Consider the following 18,190-nt stretch of genomic DNA (forward strand, 5'->3'; position numbering starts at 1 on the left):
TGCATTACAGAAGCTTAATTAATGTCAGGAAATAGCGCTCGACATCTATTAACAGCATTTTATATATATATATATATATATATACAGTATATGTATATTAAAAAAACTGAATTGAAAACGGTGACATCCAAGACTTTCTTTAATACATATCTTTATTCTTTAAGAATAGAATCAACACGATAGTTTTAATAACTCTCACCTATATATTAACTTCAGTACATACACAGAAAAAAATATTTTGCAGCTTTCTTTTGGTGTATTTTCAGATGGCGTATGTGTTTTCTTTTGCATTCGTGCCACTAGATGTTCTGATGAGTGACTGTCGGCCGAGCGCTTCTTCAGGGGGAGCGCTCGGCCTTCTTCTTCTCCATCCTCTGCGTCTCCTCTCTCTCTCCCTCTCTCTCTCTCTCTCTCTGCTTCAGCCGCTCTGTCGCTCTTTACCTCTAGACTTTCCCTGCAGAGGAAAACAAGCAGGTCAGCTGTGAGGTGATGGCAGTGAGTAGTAAAAAGCATCGAGTCAAGAGTCTGTTTTGGGAAATGCGCTAATTTGATTTGTTGCCTCGAGTTAGCTGGATGATGAGATGAACACTGTTCCTCCATCCTAGCTTAGCTTAGCATAACCAAACAGCCAGCATGTCTCTGTCAAAGGTAACAAAAAACGTCTTCCAGCACCTCTGAAACTCTAATTAACACACAATATTTTCTTGGTGTAATGTGTACAAAAAACAAAGTGTAAAAAAGAAAATGTGCTTCTTTTATGGGAGCAAACTCTTGGCTGGGACCAGTATCTTCCTGGAATCTCAAATTTACATTTCTGAATTATTCATTTCTTTTATAAATGAATACATCCGATACATACATTAAACCATCAATCCACCTGTTTCCAGCATGGATGGATTCTCTAGGCAAGAAAACACACGAGCATATTTCCCAAAATCAAATCTTCATATGTACATTTTTAGTCGGTTATTGAGCTAAACACCAGTTTCACATAGCGGGGAAAATAATGCACATTAGCTAAAATACAGTATAATGTAAATATAAATTTGAGTTACACATAGTAAAAAAATTAGGTTTTTATATGAGCAAAGTCCAATTAATAAGGCTGCTTTTACACAATCACAAGTTTGATCACATTAAAAGCATCGCAATGTTGCTGTTTCTACTCTGAGCGGATCTACAAGCTACTGTAAGCAATAAGCTAAAGTAACATATTCAAACTTTAAATATTAAACACCAACTATGCAAATACTACGTATGATGCTGAGACCAAGTATTAGACTTCTACTGGCAATTCAAGAAAGATGTAAAGCCAGACGAACAGCTGCACTCAGGATCCAAATGTACGAGTCCAGAAAGATTTGTAAGACTCAACAAAATGTTTGTGCACGATGCAGAGTGCTTAAACCTTGAGCATGAGTCAGGGGAACACCTTTTGTTACAGGGGGGTAGAGGAGGGGGAATAGGTTTAGACTGTCGGAGAGGGAATGGTGAAAAAGAGCATCCAAGGAGAGGAAAGTTAGATACATGTCATCAGAGTAAACAGAGGTTAGAGCAAAGAGGGTGGGAGATCATTACAGCTGTGTGAGGAAGAACAAAAGAGGTTAAAATCACACATTTAATTGGGAGGTAAATTATTCCATAACATTCCATTCATCAATATGTTCAAATCAATAAAATGGAGACATTCGTAGCACAGGTTCAGGTTAAAATGTTAAAGGAGGAGGAAGTCACGTTAACGTCTGTTCCAGGAAAGTGAACACGCTATAAACGTCACACAGGTACAGAATGAAGGAAACGTGTTGTATGCGGGTCACGCGTGTAGCTTACCCTCTAGATATGTGCGAGCCACAAACTTGAGGACCTCATCAATGAGGATGACTGGGACGGAGAGCTTCAGCACCATCAACCACTGCTCCACATTCAAGTGAGTGAGCTTGAAGATCATCTGTGGACAAGAGCAACGTCGTGTCAAAAGCTGCCAAACTAGAAGCACGACTACCAGTAAGAAAGGAGCTGTAAAATCATGTTAACGTCAGCGCTCGTATGAATACCTGTAGTGTTATTCCCTCTGAACAATGTGAATTTGTATCTCCACACTATTGTAGGTGAAGATACAAATTCACATCAAAAAAACAATCACACCATTTTAGGAGTTCACAGAGCTGAGCAGCTGGTTTGATTGTGTGCCACCTTAAATCCCACTTCTGTTAGTAATTTGGGCAGTTGAGCGGTGCACCATCTGTTAAGTATTTAAGCAATGGCAACATGGAGGTTGTGTGTGTGTGTGTGTGTGTGAGGGAGGAGTCGAGGGAGATGGATGTTTGTTTTTGTGGTGCAGGAGGCCGGACTCACGGGCAGGGGGTCGACGTAGATGATCATGAAGTGAAGGGACATGGAGAGGCTCATGGCGCCCACCAGCCAGCCGTTGCTCCAGGGGGGCATGCGCACCAGGGACTGGTTCTCAGACAAGCTGGGGGGGGGAGGAGGAGGAGGAAGGAGGGGTTGGATGGGGGAGGCGGAGGGGAAAGTTAATGCAGACTGAACATGTTTGAGGGCGTGTGAAAAGTGTGTTTGTGTGTTGAGGTGAATGTAGGAAAATAAATGTCTACAAAAGGACATGAAGAATGAGCATGTGGCATATTTACATGTTGAATATTGAAGGTAGATGTTGTGTAGTGTCTCTTTATCATAATCATAGTTATCACACTCCTGATATGTTGCATGCATGCATATGATCCTCTGTTTTATATGTTTTAAAAGTAGAAAAAGGGACCCCACATGAGTGTAATGTTGATATATGTTCTATAAATGCATTATTATTACTGCTGTGTCACTTTTTACTGTTGTTGTTATTGTTGTTCGATAGGGAGCTCATTTTAACTTTCTTTTTAAATACTGTTACGTAGTTTACTCAGTGGAGGTAGAAGTACTAAAGTAAAAGCACCAACACAGCAGTTTTAAAGTCTTGCATTTTAACCCCCATATAAATAAAAGTACAGGAGTATTATCAGTTAATTGTACTTCAAATATCAAAAGTAAAAGTACTGTTTCTACTAAAAAATAGTGCTTCTGACTTGGCATCAAATGGAAATACACAAGTACTTTAAATGTGTACTTTGGTCCAGTACTTGAGTGAATGTACTTAGTTACAGAAGTATGAGTTGACCGTGTCGTCAGACCTGTTCAGAGCGTTGCACATCTCGATGGTGACCAGCACAGACAGAGCCATGGTCATTGGGGGGGCGGCCTCGAACACCTCGCAGTGGATCCCGCTGAAGTCCTCGTTGTCCTCGCTGCACTGCATGAAGTGTGACTGAGGGGGAAGACGGAGACATCACATCTCAATACAGAAGTCTGAAAAGCTGAGATCCGTCCTAGTTTACATGAAAGGTTTCTAGTCACAGCAGCTGGATGGCGTACGCCGTGTGATCCGGCACAATTTGTGGGAAAAGTGCACAAATAATAGAGTGTTGAATACCAACCAGCTGGTAGAAGGAAACCATTGGGCCTTCGTCACAGTACAGGAACCACCAGGTAGCTGCTGCGACAGTTGCAGCACCAACATAACCTGGAGGAGACATTAATGTGTTAAATAAAGAAGTCTTTCATCCAAGAGTTCAAATCCACAATCTTCAATAAACGTGTGGAAGCTAATCGTTTGATGACAGCCAGAGAGGTTCTGATGACGTCAATGTTAATTTGGCTCTCTGTACCCAGAAGGCGGATGGGTTACCATGGCAACAACATCATTTCGACGTACGTTCTCTGTGAGTGTTCTATCAAAAATGGTTGGAGGCCATTTTAGACAAAAATAAAACAAAAGTGCCACAACAGAGGAGGGAGAGAACATAATGCTTTTTTACCTCCGATGACCATATATCTGAAGAAGAGCCAGCCAGAAATGAGGGGCTCTTTGGGGGAGCGGGGGGCTTTGCCCATGATGTCCAGGTCAGGAGGGTTGAAGCCCAGCGCGGTGGCGGGCAGACCATCAGTCACAAGGTTGACCCACAGCAGCTGGACGGGGATCAGAGCCTCGGGCAGACCCAGAGCAGCCGTCAGGAAGATACTGAGTGTCGGAGAGAGGAAGTACAGCGATTTTTTTATTAGTTTTTGACTCTCTTGTAAAAGTCATTGTCACACCTCACCTCCGCCTACGCAAGGATGTGCTCACCAGACGACCTCGCCGACGTTGGAGGAGATGAGGTAGCGGATGAACTGCTTCATGTTGTTGTAGATAGCTCTGCCCTCCTCTACGGCGGACACAATGGAGGCAAAGTTGTCGTCAGCCAGGACCATCTCAGAGGCAGACTTGGCAACGGCAGTGCCAGAGCCCATGGCGATGCCAATCTCCGCCTTCTTCAAGGCGGGGGCATCGTTTACTCCATCACCAGTCTTGGTGAAGGGTGGAGGGAGACAAGTTATGGTTTTTGCCCATCTATACTTTTCGTTTTCAGCACAAGAAACAACAACGTGTACGCTCTCTATCTTTTCTGCTCACCATGGCGGTAATCTCATCGAAGCCCTGCAGGAACTCAACGATCTTCGACTTGTGGGACGGTTCCACTCGGGCGAAGCAGCCAGCCTTTCGAACAGCGATCTTCTGATCGTACAGATCGAGGTCATCAAACTCACGGCCGGTGAAGGCCTTGCCAGTGACATCCTCATCCTCAGTGAAGATGCCAATACGACGGCAGATGGCCACAGCTGTCCCTTTGTTGTCACCTAGGGAGGACAGAAATGAAGAATTTGTCGTTTCTTTTAAGAGATTGCTTGTTTTCTTATACGATGAGATGAGAGTGTGTTTTGCGTCTACTGACCAGTGATCATGATGACACGGATGCCAGCAGCCCTGCACAGCTCGATGGAGCTCGTGACTTCCTTACGGGGAGGGTCGAGCATGCCAACACAGCCGACAAAGGTCAACTCAGTCTGGAGAAGAAAGGACAACAAGATGTTAAGTGTAGACTACAGCAACATCACAACAATTGTTTTTGTGACATTTCTGCCTCAACCTTTCCTCATCAGTCGCCTACCTCATAGTCAACGAACTTGGTGGCGTCCTGCAGGTTCATGTCCTCCTTCCTCATAGGTGTGTCGCTGGTGGCCAGTGCCAGACAGCGGAGGGTGTCCCGCCCGGTGCCCCACTCCTTGATGACAGACAGGATGTGGTCTTTGACCGAGCTGGTCAGGGGTATGCGGGTGGTGCCCACACGAACGTACGAGCAACGGTCAATGACACCTTCTGGAGCGCCCTGTAGACGGAGTTAACATAATGTTCAACATCCATCAACGAATGGTATTTGAATGATATATGAGTTGATTCATTGAACTTCATTTTGGTCATTCTTTTCAAATTTAGAGGCTGTTTTATCGTGACATCATAGCTTCTGTTTTAGGCTTTTATAGAGTGACCACAGAAAGTGTACTTCTTGTGTCACACACTCACTTTGACAAACATCTTGTTTCCTACAGGGGATTTGGCCGACTTGGCAGGAGAGCAGTACACTGACATGGACTTTCTGTCCCTGGAGAACTCCAGGGTGAACTCCTTCTTCATCAGCTGCTTGATCACCTGTTAGAACATGAGGAAGAAGAAGGTCAACAGGAGGAAAATTATCTAAAATCAAGGTTGAGTCTGGCCCATATTATTGTTTTTGACATATTTAGTTGCTACAGCAAACTTGTGATAATTCTCCACTGTGTTACACAAGACTGACTTTGTACACAGGACACATAATTTATAGAATATTTTTTATAGACTTACAGAACAGCAAGCGTTTGCCCTTTCCACCTTGGACAGGCCACGCACTTCAGTATTGAACACGTTCATCTTCTCCACCAAACAGGACAGCGCTGTTTCTGTGGCCTCACCCACTTTCTCATAAATACCCTTGGACTGCATCACGGAGCAATAAGACAGAACAAACGTTACATTTGAAGTGGGCCGTGGATCACAATTAACCACCAATGTCATGAACACAAGTTCTCCCGAATGCTCTGCAGACCTCGTTGTAGTCCAGCGAAGAGTCGTTGCACAGAGCGCAGATGGTGGCCAGCTCGACCAGTCCGTCGAACTGGCCGCACTTCACCAACGAGCCATTCCTTGTACTGGTGAAAAAAGATTTTCAAAAATATTTAGAATTAAATAAGATATTTAGTCAAAAAAAGACTGGGTTAGGGTGTTTATGTGTGTGCAGGTTCTTGTAAGGTTAACTTTGAACTCTTTTGACACTTACATTTCTCCCTCAGGGGTGTACTTTGAGCCTGAGATGTCAAACTGACCGAGGGCAACATTGTCAACGTCGACTTTATCAATGACGAACATCTGCATGGAAACAAAAACAACAACACACACATTTCATTAGATCTGCTCTTATTTCCTGCCACCTGTCTGGATTGAAGGTGATATTGGTGTGCTGAGTGTGAACCTACCTTTGTTACACACATCTGGTTGGTGGTGAGGGTACCGGTCTTGTCGGAGCAGATGACCGAGGTGCAGCCCAGGGTCTCCACAGAGGGAAGGCTCCTGACGATGGCATTCTTCTTGGCCATGCGACGTGTTCCCAGAGCCAGGCAGGTGGTGATGACAGCGGGCAGACCTGCGGTGGACGGAGCGGGAGGTTAGGCAGGGAGGTACTGAATGAAATAAACATTAAGAACTTAGTGACAAGAAAGAATGATCCGACATGTCTGCTCAAAACCACCTGCCACTGGGTTCCAGACAACAGTTGTGGTCCCTAAACCCATCAGCTGGAGGACACCCAGACTGAGGTATTCCTGTGGGAGGGGGCTGCTGCAAGCCCCTCAGTCAGATCTGTGTTCAGATTCTTGGCAAAAATCAACTCTGACTACGGTGTGAAGAAGGTCTGGAGAGTGTCCAGTTTAGTGACATTATGGCAGCATCTGTCTTTGCAGATGATGTCGTTGTTTTGGCATCATCAGACCATGGCGTGTGACGAGCATCGCCACAGTCTGCAGCTGACCCTGATGTGACAGCGAGCACCTCTAAATCTCAGACTGTTCCTGTCCCGCAGTATTTAATCGATGCCACTCAGGCGGCAAAAAGGTTTCCGATTCAAGAGTTGATGGCTGATACCTTGAGGAAATCAAGGTATGAACAGAATGAAGGAATACTCTGCTGATTTAGCATTATTTAAATAGGTTTACCTTCAGGGATGGCAGCCACAGCCAGAGCCACAGCGATCTTGAAATAGTAGACAGCCCCGCGGATCCAGGAGCCTCCGTGGACGGGGTCATTGAAGTGTCCGATGTTGATCATCCACACAGCCACACAGATGAGGGAGATGACCTGGAGGACAGGCAGTCAGAGGGATGCGTGAGACATTTGCTTTATATACACATTTCCCATCTTAAGTCATTTAAAACAGTATTCGTCCTCTTTTTATTAAATTAATCAATAGATAACGACGGTCACTGTGGTGATGCTGTTTCAGGTTCGTCCGTCTGCCTCACCCACCTTGGAGAGCTGCTCGCCAAACTCGTCCATTTTCTGCTGCAGAGGGGTCTTATCCTGCTCAGTGGCAGCCATCTGGTCACGAATCTTTCCGATCTCAGTGGAGACGCCAGTTGCAATAACAACACCAGTGGCTTTTCCTGCAGCGATGTTGGTTCCCTGAACAGAGTTTTAGCAGAGACGGAGAAAAAAGACATTTGAAAGTTACATACATTCATGATCCCCAGAGGATGAATCCTACTGACGTTGGTGATCGCTTGTTTTTTAGTGAAAGATATTTGGGAAGTTGCGACGAAATTTTGTTCGGAGTGCATTCACGCCCCCCTCAGGATGAATTGTAATAACTTTAGTGATCCATGACTTTTCCTCTATAGCACCATCACCGGGTAAAGATTAGATTCCTCCATTACTTTAGTTTATGAAGAAATAACAGCAACGGTAATGACATTCCCATCAGCCTCAGGGACAGGAGCTTTATTTAGTATGTCACATAAAGGTGGAAAAGTTCTCATAAAGAAGACTCACGGAAAACAGCATGTTCTTCTTGTCCTGGTTGACGGCTCGGGCGTCTGGGACAGCGTCAGTGTGTTTGATCACGCTGATGGACTCACCTGTGGGAGACACACAGGTGATGTGGTCAGGTGTGGAAGCGGACATCAAAAAGACATCATGTCTGTCTTTCCCCCAGATACCTACCGGTGAGGATGGACTGGTCCACGCGCAGGGTTGTAGATTTGATGGAGACGAGCCTGATGTCAGCTGGCACTTTGTCACCAACTAGGGTCAGACACAAACAGAGAGACACACACAGAGAGACACACACACACAAGTTCATCAGACCAATTTGATTTGTCTAAAACAGCTTCATATCAATGTGGCAGGAGGAGGGAGGGGGGGGAAGGGTTGATTGACTGGGTTTTGCATTTTGGGCGGGAAGGGTTTTTTTTTAAAAATGAAAACCACAGTCCGAGACAGAGGGAGAGGGAGACCTTGGGGAGATCATGAAATGAAAAGAACAGGTGTACAGCAAACAGAGGGAGAGGGAGAGACAGAGGAGCGAGCCGCCCGTCGATATTAAGTGTATTTATACTCAAGCTTGTTTTTTTTTTCTTCCCGCAGCAAGTTCCTTGAGTTCCCCTCCACCCCTTTTTTCTGTGACTGCCTTAAAAGGGCCCATGTTCATTCTCAAGGACATCAGGAGACATGTACTCACACACACACACACACACACACACACACACACACACACACACACACATGCACGTGACTCTTTTGAAGTATATGAGCGAATGGGCCCAGAAGTTTGATTTCTTCTTTATGTGAAAACAGGAGTCAAACAAAATCAGAGTTTCTAGGGCAGAAGTCATCTGTTTGAAATGTTTTCAGCTCAAGCTTGGAGTCGATTATCGTTCCTCTGAACTGAGAGTCAGTCCGTAAAACACTTGCTGTCCAAGGTTAAGAAGTCCTGAATAAGCTGCAAAGATGAGCTTTGGCTTAATTACTAGTACGTGCTATAGTTAAAGTGTGTTCTGAATATCATTAAAGTTTATTCTTAGTATATAGTACCCGCTATATATAAAGATTTGACTTTCAGATACAGGCACATTTTTATTTTACCAGACTTTATCATTACTTAATTCAAATTTCCCAATGCCAGCTGCTGCTTCTTTTGCTTAAGTCCTATTCTGAAGGGTTAGTTTCAGGAAGTTGGGCTTGACCTTTAACCCCATGTGGCTATAGTCTGCATATTTGTAGATGGCCTTGAGTCACTTCATAACACTGAAGTGACAGGATTTCCTGTGCACCTTTGTCTGCACCAAGTATAGATGTTCTGTGACCCTGAGGATTCACTGCTGCTGCACCTATTGTTACACTTGACTGTTCCTGGAGCGTTTTCAGTGGCTGAACAGCTCCTTCAGTTTTGGGAATCTTACCGGAAACCTCCACCACATCCCCAGGAACGATCTCCCTGGCCTTGATCCTCTGCACGCTCTTCCTGTCCGACCGGTAAACTTTCCCCATCTCAGGCTCGTACTCCTTCAGAGCCTCAATGGCACTCTCTGCATTGCGCTCCTGTTGCGAAAATACACACAGAGCAAAACATAAAACATTAGTGTTACTAACTATCAAGTTTAATACCACAACCTCCCTGAGCATAACTACTCAAGAGGAACTCTGCCGGTGTGTCCGTCCCTCCTGGATTAGTGTGAAACTCCACATACCAGCATTGGGACACTATAGGAAAACATGAACTATAATAAGTTAAGGAGTCATGAACCTGAACGCTACTTATTAAATTGTACAAGTTAAAATTGGTGGCCAAAATAACCTGAATACAAAATAATATAATCCCATACAATAATCCTGCAATACATTTTCCACGGTGTTGATTTAAGTGGTAAATAGTAGAGTTGGTAATGTGTGAGGTCATTTTTGTCATATTGTTGCATTTGCTTGTATTTTAGGTTTTCCTGTCTTTTTATTCGCTCTCTGTAACGTCATATTAAACAGTGATAGCATCTACAGTCTGCATAACATTTGAAGTAAAATACTGTTTAAATATTTCTTGGTTTTGCATAAAGTACAGACAAAGAGAGAGATTATTGAGGCTTATATTTGACTACTTTGTCTATTTAAAGCCCTTTGAATCATTTCTGGGGCCTTAAGTATTTCTCTTTAACATAAATTATTGACTAAAGAAGCAACAATGAAAGAGGAAGTTCTGGGGAAAAGAAAATCATTTTTAAACCATATGTATTTCAGTTAAAACTCAGCTGAACTGCTTCATCAGGACTGTGACGGTTTGGTCAGATTTGATTGAATGTGCTGTCAACAAGAGCAAATAACTTATATTAGTTGATTCACATACACACTGATCGCTTAAAGTTTGGTACTAGCTTACGTAAGCACACTTCATATTTAGTTTTACGGGAAGAAAAGGCGATTCAATTTAGATAAATAAATACGAGGACATTTCTTTCTTTCTTTTTTCTTTTTGCATCTATTGTTAAATAGGTGCACAATATGACCACCGATGTGAACTAAAAGGGACATTTTTAAAATGTATTTTGCATTTCGTCTCGACTTTAGAAAGAGAAATAACGTAAATTTTCACATACATCTTAAAGAACAGGAGAACAAAAACAGTCACCAAATTCATCTCTTGAGTAACGGGATGCTAAATTATCGTTAAAGTTTGATGTTGAACAAGTCTTGAGTGACCGTCGTGTGTGTTTGCGGTGTGAGGAGTCTGTCTGCTGATCAGCAGGTTGATGAAGTCCATCACACTGATGTTGGGTCCAGTCTGAGGTTTCCTCCGAGGCCGCTCTCGACCGCCTCGAAGTGTAAAGCCCACTTTATGCCCGCCGCCCTCCCTCTCTCCATTCTCCCCCGTACCCCCCCATGTGTGAATCCTTGTGCATAGTTTCCAAATGACTGCCGCAGGATTCATATGACCCCCCCCCCCCCCAACTGCAAACACACACACACTCCCCAGGCCTATGGTAACTCAATCATCTCTCTGTATTTTTACTGTGGATTGTAACAAAGCAGACCGCAGTTTGAGCCTTCAAGGGTCCCCCCCCCCCCTCCGTTGGCTTAACCTTTGGCCTTCTCACCTCCGGCTGACGTCATGCATCTCATTCTGGACTCCTCGAACTCCCTCGAACTCCCGAGCTCCCGTGTGCTCGCTGTAAAAGACACGGGCCGCGACCTGAACAGGCCGTCCATCGTGTGACATTTATTGTGTGTGACTGTTGCTAAGTATAAGAGTCTATTTAGGTGTGTGTGTAAAAGACAGCATTCAGGGGCAGGTATGTGTCCTTGTGTTTGTTCCTCTGTGTGTGTGTGTGTGTGTGTGTGTGTGTGTGTGTGTGTGTGTGTGTGTTCACTGACCTGCCACACTCCAACGATAGCATTTGCAATGAGGATGAGGAGGATGACGAAGGGCTCGACAAAGGCAGTGACTGTCTCCTCACCTTCCTCAAACAAAGCCAGCACCTGAAAGAGACGGAGGGAGGAGGAGCATGTCAGAATGCAACATTTAATGAAAATATCTTTCACTTTATGACGTTTAGGATTTCTGTGAAGTGAGGTGACAGAGACACTTACAAATCTCAGACTTTATCCCATTTTATTATAAAATATTATATCAATAATTTGGGAAAATGATAGAAAAAAGCCCTTAGTTGCAGCCCCAATAAGGTTGTGTTTTTATTTTTTCACTTTAATCACAGCGCCATTTTATCATGAAGTATTGTAGATGCATCTCTTATATCCACTTCATTTGTTATCTTTAGAGGTCTGTGGGTTTGGACATCTTTTTAATGAAGGATCAACTAGTGGATCTGTTGAGGTTGAAGAGGTTAATCAGATAATTACACAGATTAAATCTTGAGTTATTGATATACTTCATAACTGTTGGTGATACTCTGTTGTGCACCTGTTTCTCAGGGCGACAGTATCATCTTTTACTGGTCAGCATCAAACAGAATAGAGAACAGAGTATATCTATTTCTGACAGTTATCAAGATTGTTATCTCTTATGTCATCCTATGTGTGAAGTCTTTCCTCCACATGTGACTCTGCGGTCCAACACGCGTGAGCGGGAGTGGGAGTCTGTTTCGGAAAGCCTTCGTGTTGACATTGACACAGATTAGTTGCAGGCCGGCGGACCAGAGAGAGGCCCGTCCTTCTCTACGTACGCCGTCTAGCTCTCTGCTCCTCCTCGTCATTATCTGCTTTTTCATTCGCTTCGCTCTTCATCTCACATCTTTTCTCACCCTTTTTTTCTCCAAAAATAGTCGCTCACGCTCTCCGGCCTGTCTTCACCCTGCCTCCCTTCAAAAGACACAATCGATCTCCAGAATGAGCGTCAGAGGTTGTCAGCGCGCTGCAGCGGCGGGACATTCCCGTGTGTATGAATAGGATGAGCGTGTGTCTGCAGCATTTAGTGTTCTCGCTTTTAGAAACCGTATACGACTCTGAATCTATTGCCCTCATTTGTCACACAAACAATGCCATTGTGCAACTCAATCCTCGACTCCCCCCCCCTCCCTCCCTTCCTCACCCTCTCACTCTCTCCTGCTGCTGCAAGCCATCCCTCGTTCCTTCCATCCCTGACCTTTGTCTCAGGATACAGTTTCTCATCCTGGCTTGAGACTTTCTTAAAATAAAGCTCCTGCTATGCATATGTGCACACTCTCTCTCTTTCTCTTTATCTTCCTCTCTCTATTTCACACACACACACACACACACACACACACACACACACACACAGCCGTCAGACCTTCTAAGGCCATAGTGACAGCTGAGCAGGGAGGCCGGAGGGCAGAGATCGAGGATTAAGACAATGTGTTCAGCCTTCTCTCCTCCACAAAACTGTTTTGGAGAGAGCAACAGCGGAGGGCAGGAGGGAGAGACAGAGAGAGAGAGAGAGAGAGAGGGATTCCTGGTGTAGATGAGAGTGAGGACATGGGTCCAAATGTAATTTAATAACTCAGTGATGCACTCGTTGTGTTTGTCGGCCCGAGTGAGCGAGCGCGTGTGTGTGGTGACAAACAAAGCAGGCGAGCGGCCAGAAAAGATGCAGCTCACAGTTTGCACTCCTCACCGTCACCATCAGGTTCTTTATTGAGCCTGAACTTTAGTCCAATCTTGTTCCTTTTACTCGCTTTTACTTGATAGAGACTTCAGGTCTGTTTGTGAGGCGCTCCATCAGCGTCACGCCACGTTTAGATGCAAGAAATGCTCTCCTTATTTGCAACAACTTTGAGCAGCTAATATTTGACTCTCTCTATCAGGATGATGGTAGTCCCTGAATTCAGACTTAAAAATAACCATTTAAGCTTGCTAAGAGCTTGTTATGGACGAGTGGGAGGAAGGTCATGAAAGTGCTTTAATGATTGATACCACTGTCTAATTGGTCAGCTTCTACATGCATGCATGAGCTTTAAAGGGTGTAAACTGTGCTAAAATGTCAAATATATAATACATTTTGGCACAAAACGTTAAGGGTTCTCAGATTTCTACCAATGATCTTCTGTATAATAGTATAATCGTGTGACTCATTAAAATAAAAGAAGGAAAAGAACGTCATCGTTGATCTAATATGTCGAACCTTTATCCAAATTCCGACAAACATCTGTCTTTAATGTAAGATCCTTAAATACACAATGACCGTGTTCTGAAGCCTCTGCAGGCTCCCTGGATGTATGTACCGTTCAATGAAAATACAAATACACCATATCATGTAAAAGAGAGAAAAGTGAGCAAACTCACAAAAGAGATGCAGGCGGCCAGCAGTAAGATTCTGACCAACAGGTCCTCAAACTGTTCCATCACCAACTCCCAGATGGTCTTTCCTGTTAAAAAATATACATAAAATCACATCAAACACAGCATTCGAGTGTGTGTGGTCAATTATGTATGTACTTATATATTTACATGGTATAAGTGTCATGGAATGTCAATATAATGTCAGTAATATAATGGTTCAGTAGGAGAAGCATTGATTGTGATGAAGCCAAAAAATATCTGCCACCTAAACTATCTGCATGCCGTTCAAACTTGTTCAAAGTAGTTTCTACATTCTTTGGGCCAAGTTAATCTAGTAGAACTACCGTAGCAGGCGGGCATGACAAATAATAATATTAGTTTGGGTTAAAAAGGACAACAACTGTAGAAGTCATACATCCAACATCTCCAAAGACAAACTTTGGATCAGCTGATTTCTTGAGTTGTGTGCGTGGTGTGAACATATTATTAGTACTTTGGGTCACAACAACCAGTGGCACCACTGACAGGTGTCGGATAAACGAGTGTGTGACTTGTCACCACAGGAAGTGAGAGGGACAGGTGTGTCCGGGTGGCACAAAGTTAAAAGGACATGTGATTCAAACATGAATAATTGAAAAGCAGGTGTTTGAGGCTCAGAGTGGACTCACCCTCCTCCGCTGGCAGCTCTGTGGGGGAAGAGAGACAAACAATATTAATAAAGCACAGACGACCGCCACATTTACTGCATCGCTTTAACGTTTTGACCCATTTAAGAATCAAAACCACCGGACAGAAACTATTATCTACTGCACTATTGATAGGACTCTAAGTGCTTAATTAATGTTAGGCAGCAGCTGGTTTGTTAAGGCCTCCTTGAACCTCTGCCAGTTTATGACAAAATTAATGTGACTTTAATAACTGACCTTTACAGTTACCTTAATTACTTTGTTGCTGTGTCAACATCCATTTATCTGCTGAGATGCTAAACTTTCACTGCAACCTGTTGAGCACGACTTAGTGCAATGATATGGCGCTAAAAACTCTATGTTACTCTTGTTTTTGTTACAAATCTGCAATTTAAAAAACATAATTACACAATTAATTAATAAGCAACATTAACGACAGTTCTGTCCCAGCTCAAAGGACACTGTTCAATGCAACAGAGAGATCATTAATGATAATTATGCCTGTGCATCCCCCGCTGTGATGAGTTTAAATTGCCTATTGCAGGTGTTTTCTCAAATGCCGGATTTTACTCAGTTTGACAAAAGACAGTCTCAATTCAAGGTCCTCATTTTTATCATTCATCTGCATTTCATGGCCTTCCTCAGCGAATAGACTTCGCTCACCTCCATCCCACTGAGGGAGGCTACTGTGTGAGAGGCAGTCGGTAAGCAAGTAGGTTGACCTTGAGTCGAGCGAGCTGTCATGCTTTAATTCACTAACAAATAAAGAATCTTCAATCAAACATAAAGCCAGTAGCGATTGTCAGAAACCTGAAACGCTGATGCACCTGCTCCACAAACATCCCCCCCCCACCACACTTTGTTTCCCGCAGTTAGACCTTCATCAAAAACATACAGTTCATACTTCTCCTCCCCTTCAGTGTGTTTGTGCCAGTTCATCTTGCTAAACCTCGCAGGTGCTCTGTGCTCTGCCTCTATGGCTTCCACTCTCTGTTCCAAGCTAAATCCAAAGATACATGTGTGTTCCTTCATCCTGAGATTCTACTACTACTACTGCTCATTCTTTACACACTTCCAATGCTCCATCCATCCATCCATCCATCCATCCATCCATCTCCCTCACCGTTGAAGCCATACTTGTCCAGGTTCTTCTTGAACTGCTCAGGCGAAAGGCCGCTTTCTTCAGTGACGCCGAAGTGAGACAGAACGTCTGGCAACTCTTTCATGTGTGCGTTCTCCATCCTCGCTGACACGGAGAGACTTCGGGAACGAAAAGAGATAGAAAACACAGAAACAATCACATCAAGTCTGAGGCCGGCCTGACACTGACAGTAAAAACAAAGTGAAGCTCAAATGTTCACCCACCACTTTCTTGAAGTGTGGGATTGGGATTAAAAACTGGCAACCCCCCCTGCGTTCACACTGTCTCTCTCTCTACCCTCTCTCTCTCTCTCTCTCTCTCTCTCTCTCTCTCTCTCTCTCTCTCTCGCTGGGCTGTTGCTCTCTTCTCGGAGCCCTGAACTGATGGAAAGTGCAACCCGGCAAACTGTTCTGAAAAGTTTTATACAGATGAAAAAGTGGCCTCATTGGTGCTTGCTCACCATACACTGGCCCCTCATTGGCTGAGAACGTCACAAATAGGTGGGCTGGGATGGCCCCGTAGAATATGCAGGGTGGGGGTGGTGGGGGTGGTGGGGGTGGTGGTGGGGGGGGGCAACAACTGCAGAGGGGTATACTGCCCGGCAAGCTGGAAATAAGATGTGCACTAGAGAACATGCATGCTCGGGGGCAACAACGGCTTTGTGAATGACAGGTATGAGACACTGATGAGATACTCAACAAGTCACAAAGGAAATGTCCAAAACATGAAAGCTTTCGAAAGGTCACTTGAAACAAACTGAAATAAAGTAAACAGTCCTATTTATATGTTGACACAATAGTCCTCAATGCATCTCTAATATTCCTGAAAAGCAAAGACTTTTCCAGTGGTGGGAAGTAACAAAGTTCATTTACTTAACACTGTTGGGTAAGTACAAGTTTCAGGTACTTCGCTTGAGTATTGTACTAGTTATTTTACAAATTAATTCATATAAAAAAACATTTGATTAGCTTATAGAATACAGTGCAATTTCTCGACCCCTTAGATTCACATTGAGACCGTTTGGAGGGGCCTGACCCCTAGGTTAGAAACCACTGGAATAAACTACCAAAATGTTTATAGTTAAAACTCCAGTTAAATACTACTTAAAGTGTTGTATTAACAATCTATTGATTTAATATATAATCATTTGAATAAGAGGCCATTTCACTGCAGAAAAGATACTTTCACTTTTGGTCAATTAAGTCAGTTTCTCTGATGATACTTCTATGCTCCTGAAAGCACCTTTCGTCCTGAATACAGGAAGTTCAAGGCTGCAGACACGTGGGCCTCGTTCGCAGTAGCACCTAGCGGCTAACGGCTAGCAGCTATCGCGGCTAACTTAAATGGCTGCTGTTTTCAACAGTGTCTCATGAAGAACAAAGAGCTGTGGTCGCTAACGATAAACCAACACAAGACCTGCAGGACCTTAACCAGAAGGGGCAAAACATTACACAGACTTTTCAGAGTAACTGTTAGTAACTTAGGACAGGAAGTCGTGGCTAAGTGGCTGCCGTTGGGCTAGCAAGCTTTTTTAAATCTCCATGACTACTCATCTCCTCCAGCAGCGACGGCGTGTGGATAAAAGATGGACACTGTGACCTGAACAATGTACCAAGAGCTCTGCTGAAGCATGAAAAGCTAAAGATAAACAGTATTAAAAGACCTCATCGATCAGCAGCTCTGCCAGGTCTGGAGATGATGATGACCTGTGTGGAGATATGTCAACAGCTACTGAGATAAAGGAGGTACACCAGGAATATGGATGTATTGGATGTGTTGCAAAATAATAATTGTGTTGAAAAGTTGATCCCACAAACATGCGATAAAGCTGTGTCTGATGGGGTACAGGCTAAAATGTGCCTGAAGCCATAGTTAGCGCTTATGCACATAAATTGAATTTGGTGCTTTCACAAACAGCAAAAGACTGTTGAGGGGCTTGCAGCTATTTTTTTGGAAGTCTACCAAATGCACATGTTTGCTGGCTGAAGTTGTGAAATGCTGCATCCCTAGAGCATCATCTGTCAGGTGGATCTCCAATTCTAGGCTGCTACAAACTATCCTCCAACACCTACTGGATCTCTACGTTTTACACAAAATGATTTAAAACTCGCTGTGACCCCTGGCTCTCTACATCACTGCACAAATGGAAGGTTTGACTGTCTGGAGGAGCTTGATGTCAGATGTATTTGTTGACAAATTGAGGATCCTGCCCAGATATCCAAAATTCTTTGATCTTGATTGGATTGAAGTCTGATTTGGTGGGATTTTACTGTCCACAAACAGCTGCGTTTGAAGCTGGTCTTAACTATACCTTCTACCACCTCGTCTGTGGAGAGGACCGTAAAGACCTGCAGCCGTAACAGATGGAACAGAGGAACACACCTAACTAAGATGGAGTCAACAGTAACGTCCCATCTTTGTCCAGAGGGATAGGCGCATGGACTTCGTCTACAAATAAGTAAGTGCCTCCTTTAAAACATATGAATATAAATATGTAAAGGCTACTGGTGCGCTGACACCAACATTTCTCTCTCTTTTACTTTATCCTGGTGCGCCGTCGCCAGATGCTCATTGTCTGTGGTGAGCTTTTGGGCATTTGGTACGTGTATA

General features: G+C 43.8%; 1 protein-coding gene across 1 annotated transcript; it reads right to left on the reverse strand.

The window, feature by feature from the left end:
- Positions 1–243: 243 nt before the first annotated feature.
- atp2a1 (ATPase sarcoplasmic/endoplasmic reticulum Ca2+ transporting 1) lies at positions 244–15,895 on the reverse strand. The gene is made up of 25 exons (XM_031861968.1): positions 15,805–15,895; positions 15,563–15,699; positions 14,422–14,439; positions 13,757–13,839; positions 11,372–11,476; positions 9,412–9,550; positions 8,174–8,254; positions 8,003–8,088; positions 7,481–7,636; positions 7,171–7,312; positions 6,436–6,602; positions 6,240–6,328; positions 6,009–6,111; positions 5,768–5,899; positions 5,450–5,575; positions 5,037–5,255; positions 4,821–4,932; positions 4,502–4,725; positions 4,175–4,395; positions 3,867–4,069; positions 3,486–3,571; positions 3,183–3,316; positions 2,356–2,473; positions 1,831–1,948; positions 244–454 (listed from the first exon to the last, which is right to left on the reverse strand). The coding sequence occupies exons 2-25, from the start codon at positions 15,678–15,680 to the stop codon at positions 444–446; spliced, it is 2,991 nt and encodes a 996-aa protein (XP_031717828.1). The 5' UTR covers positions 15,681–15,699; positions 15,805–15,895; the 3' UTR covers positions 244–443.
- Positions 15,896–18,190: the final 2,295 nt, after the last annotated feature.

This window comes from Anarrhichthys ocellatus, unplaced genomic scaffold (genome assembly GCF_004355925.1).
Source record: "Anarrhichthys ocellatus isolate YVR2014 unplaced genomic scaffold, GSC_Weel_1.0 scaffold26, whole genome shotgun sequence".
NCBI lineage: Eukaryota > Metazoa > Chordata > Actinopteri > Perciformes > Anarhichadidae > Anarrhichthys > Anarrhichthys ocellatus.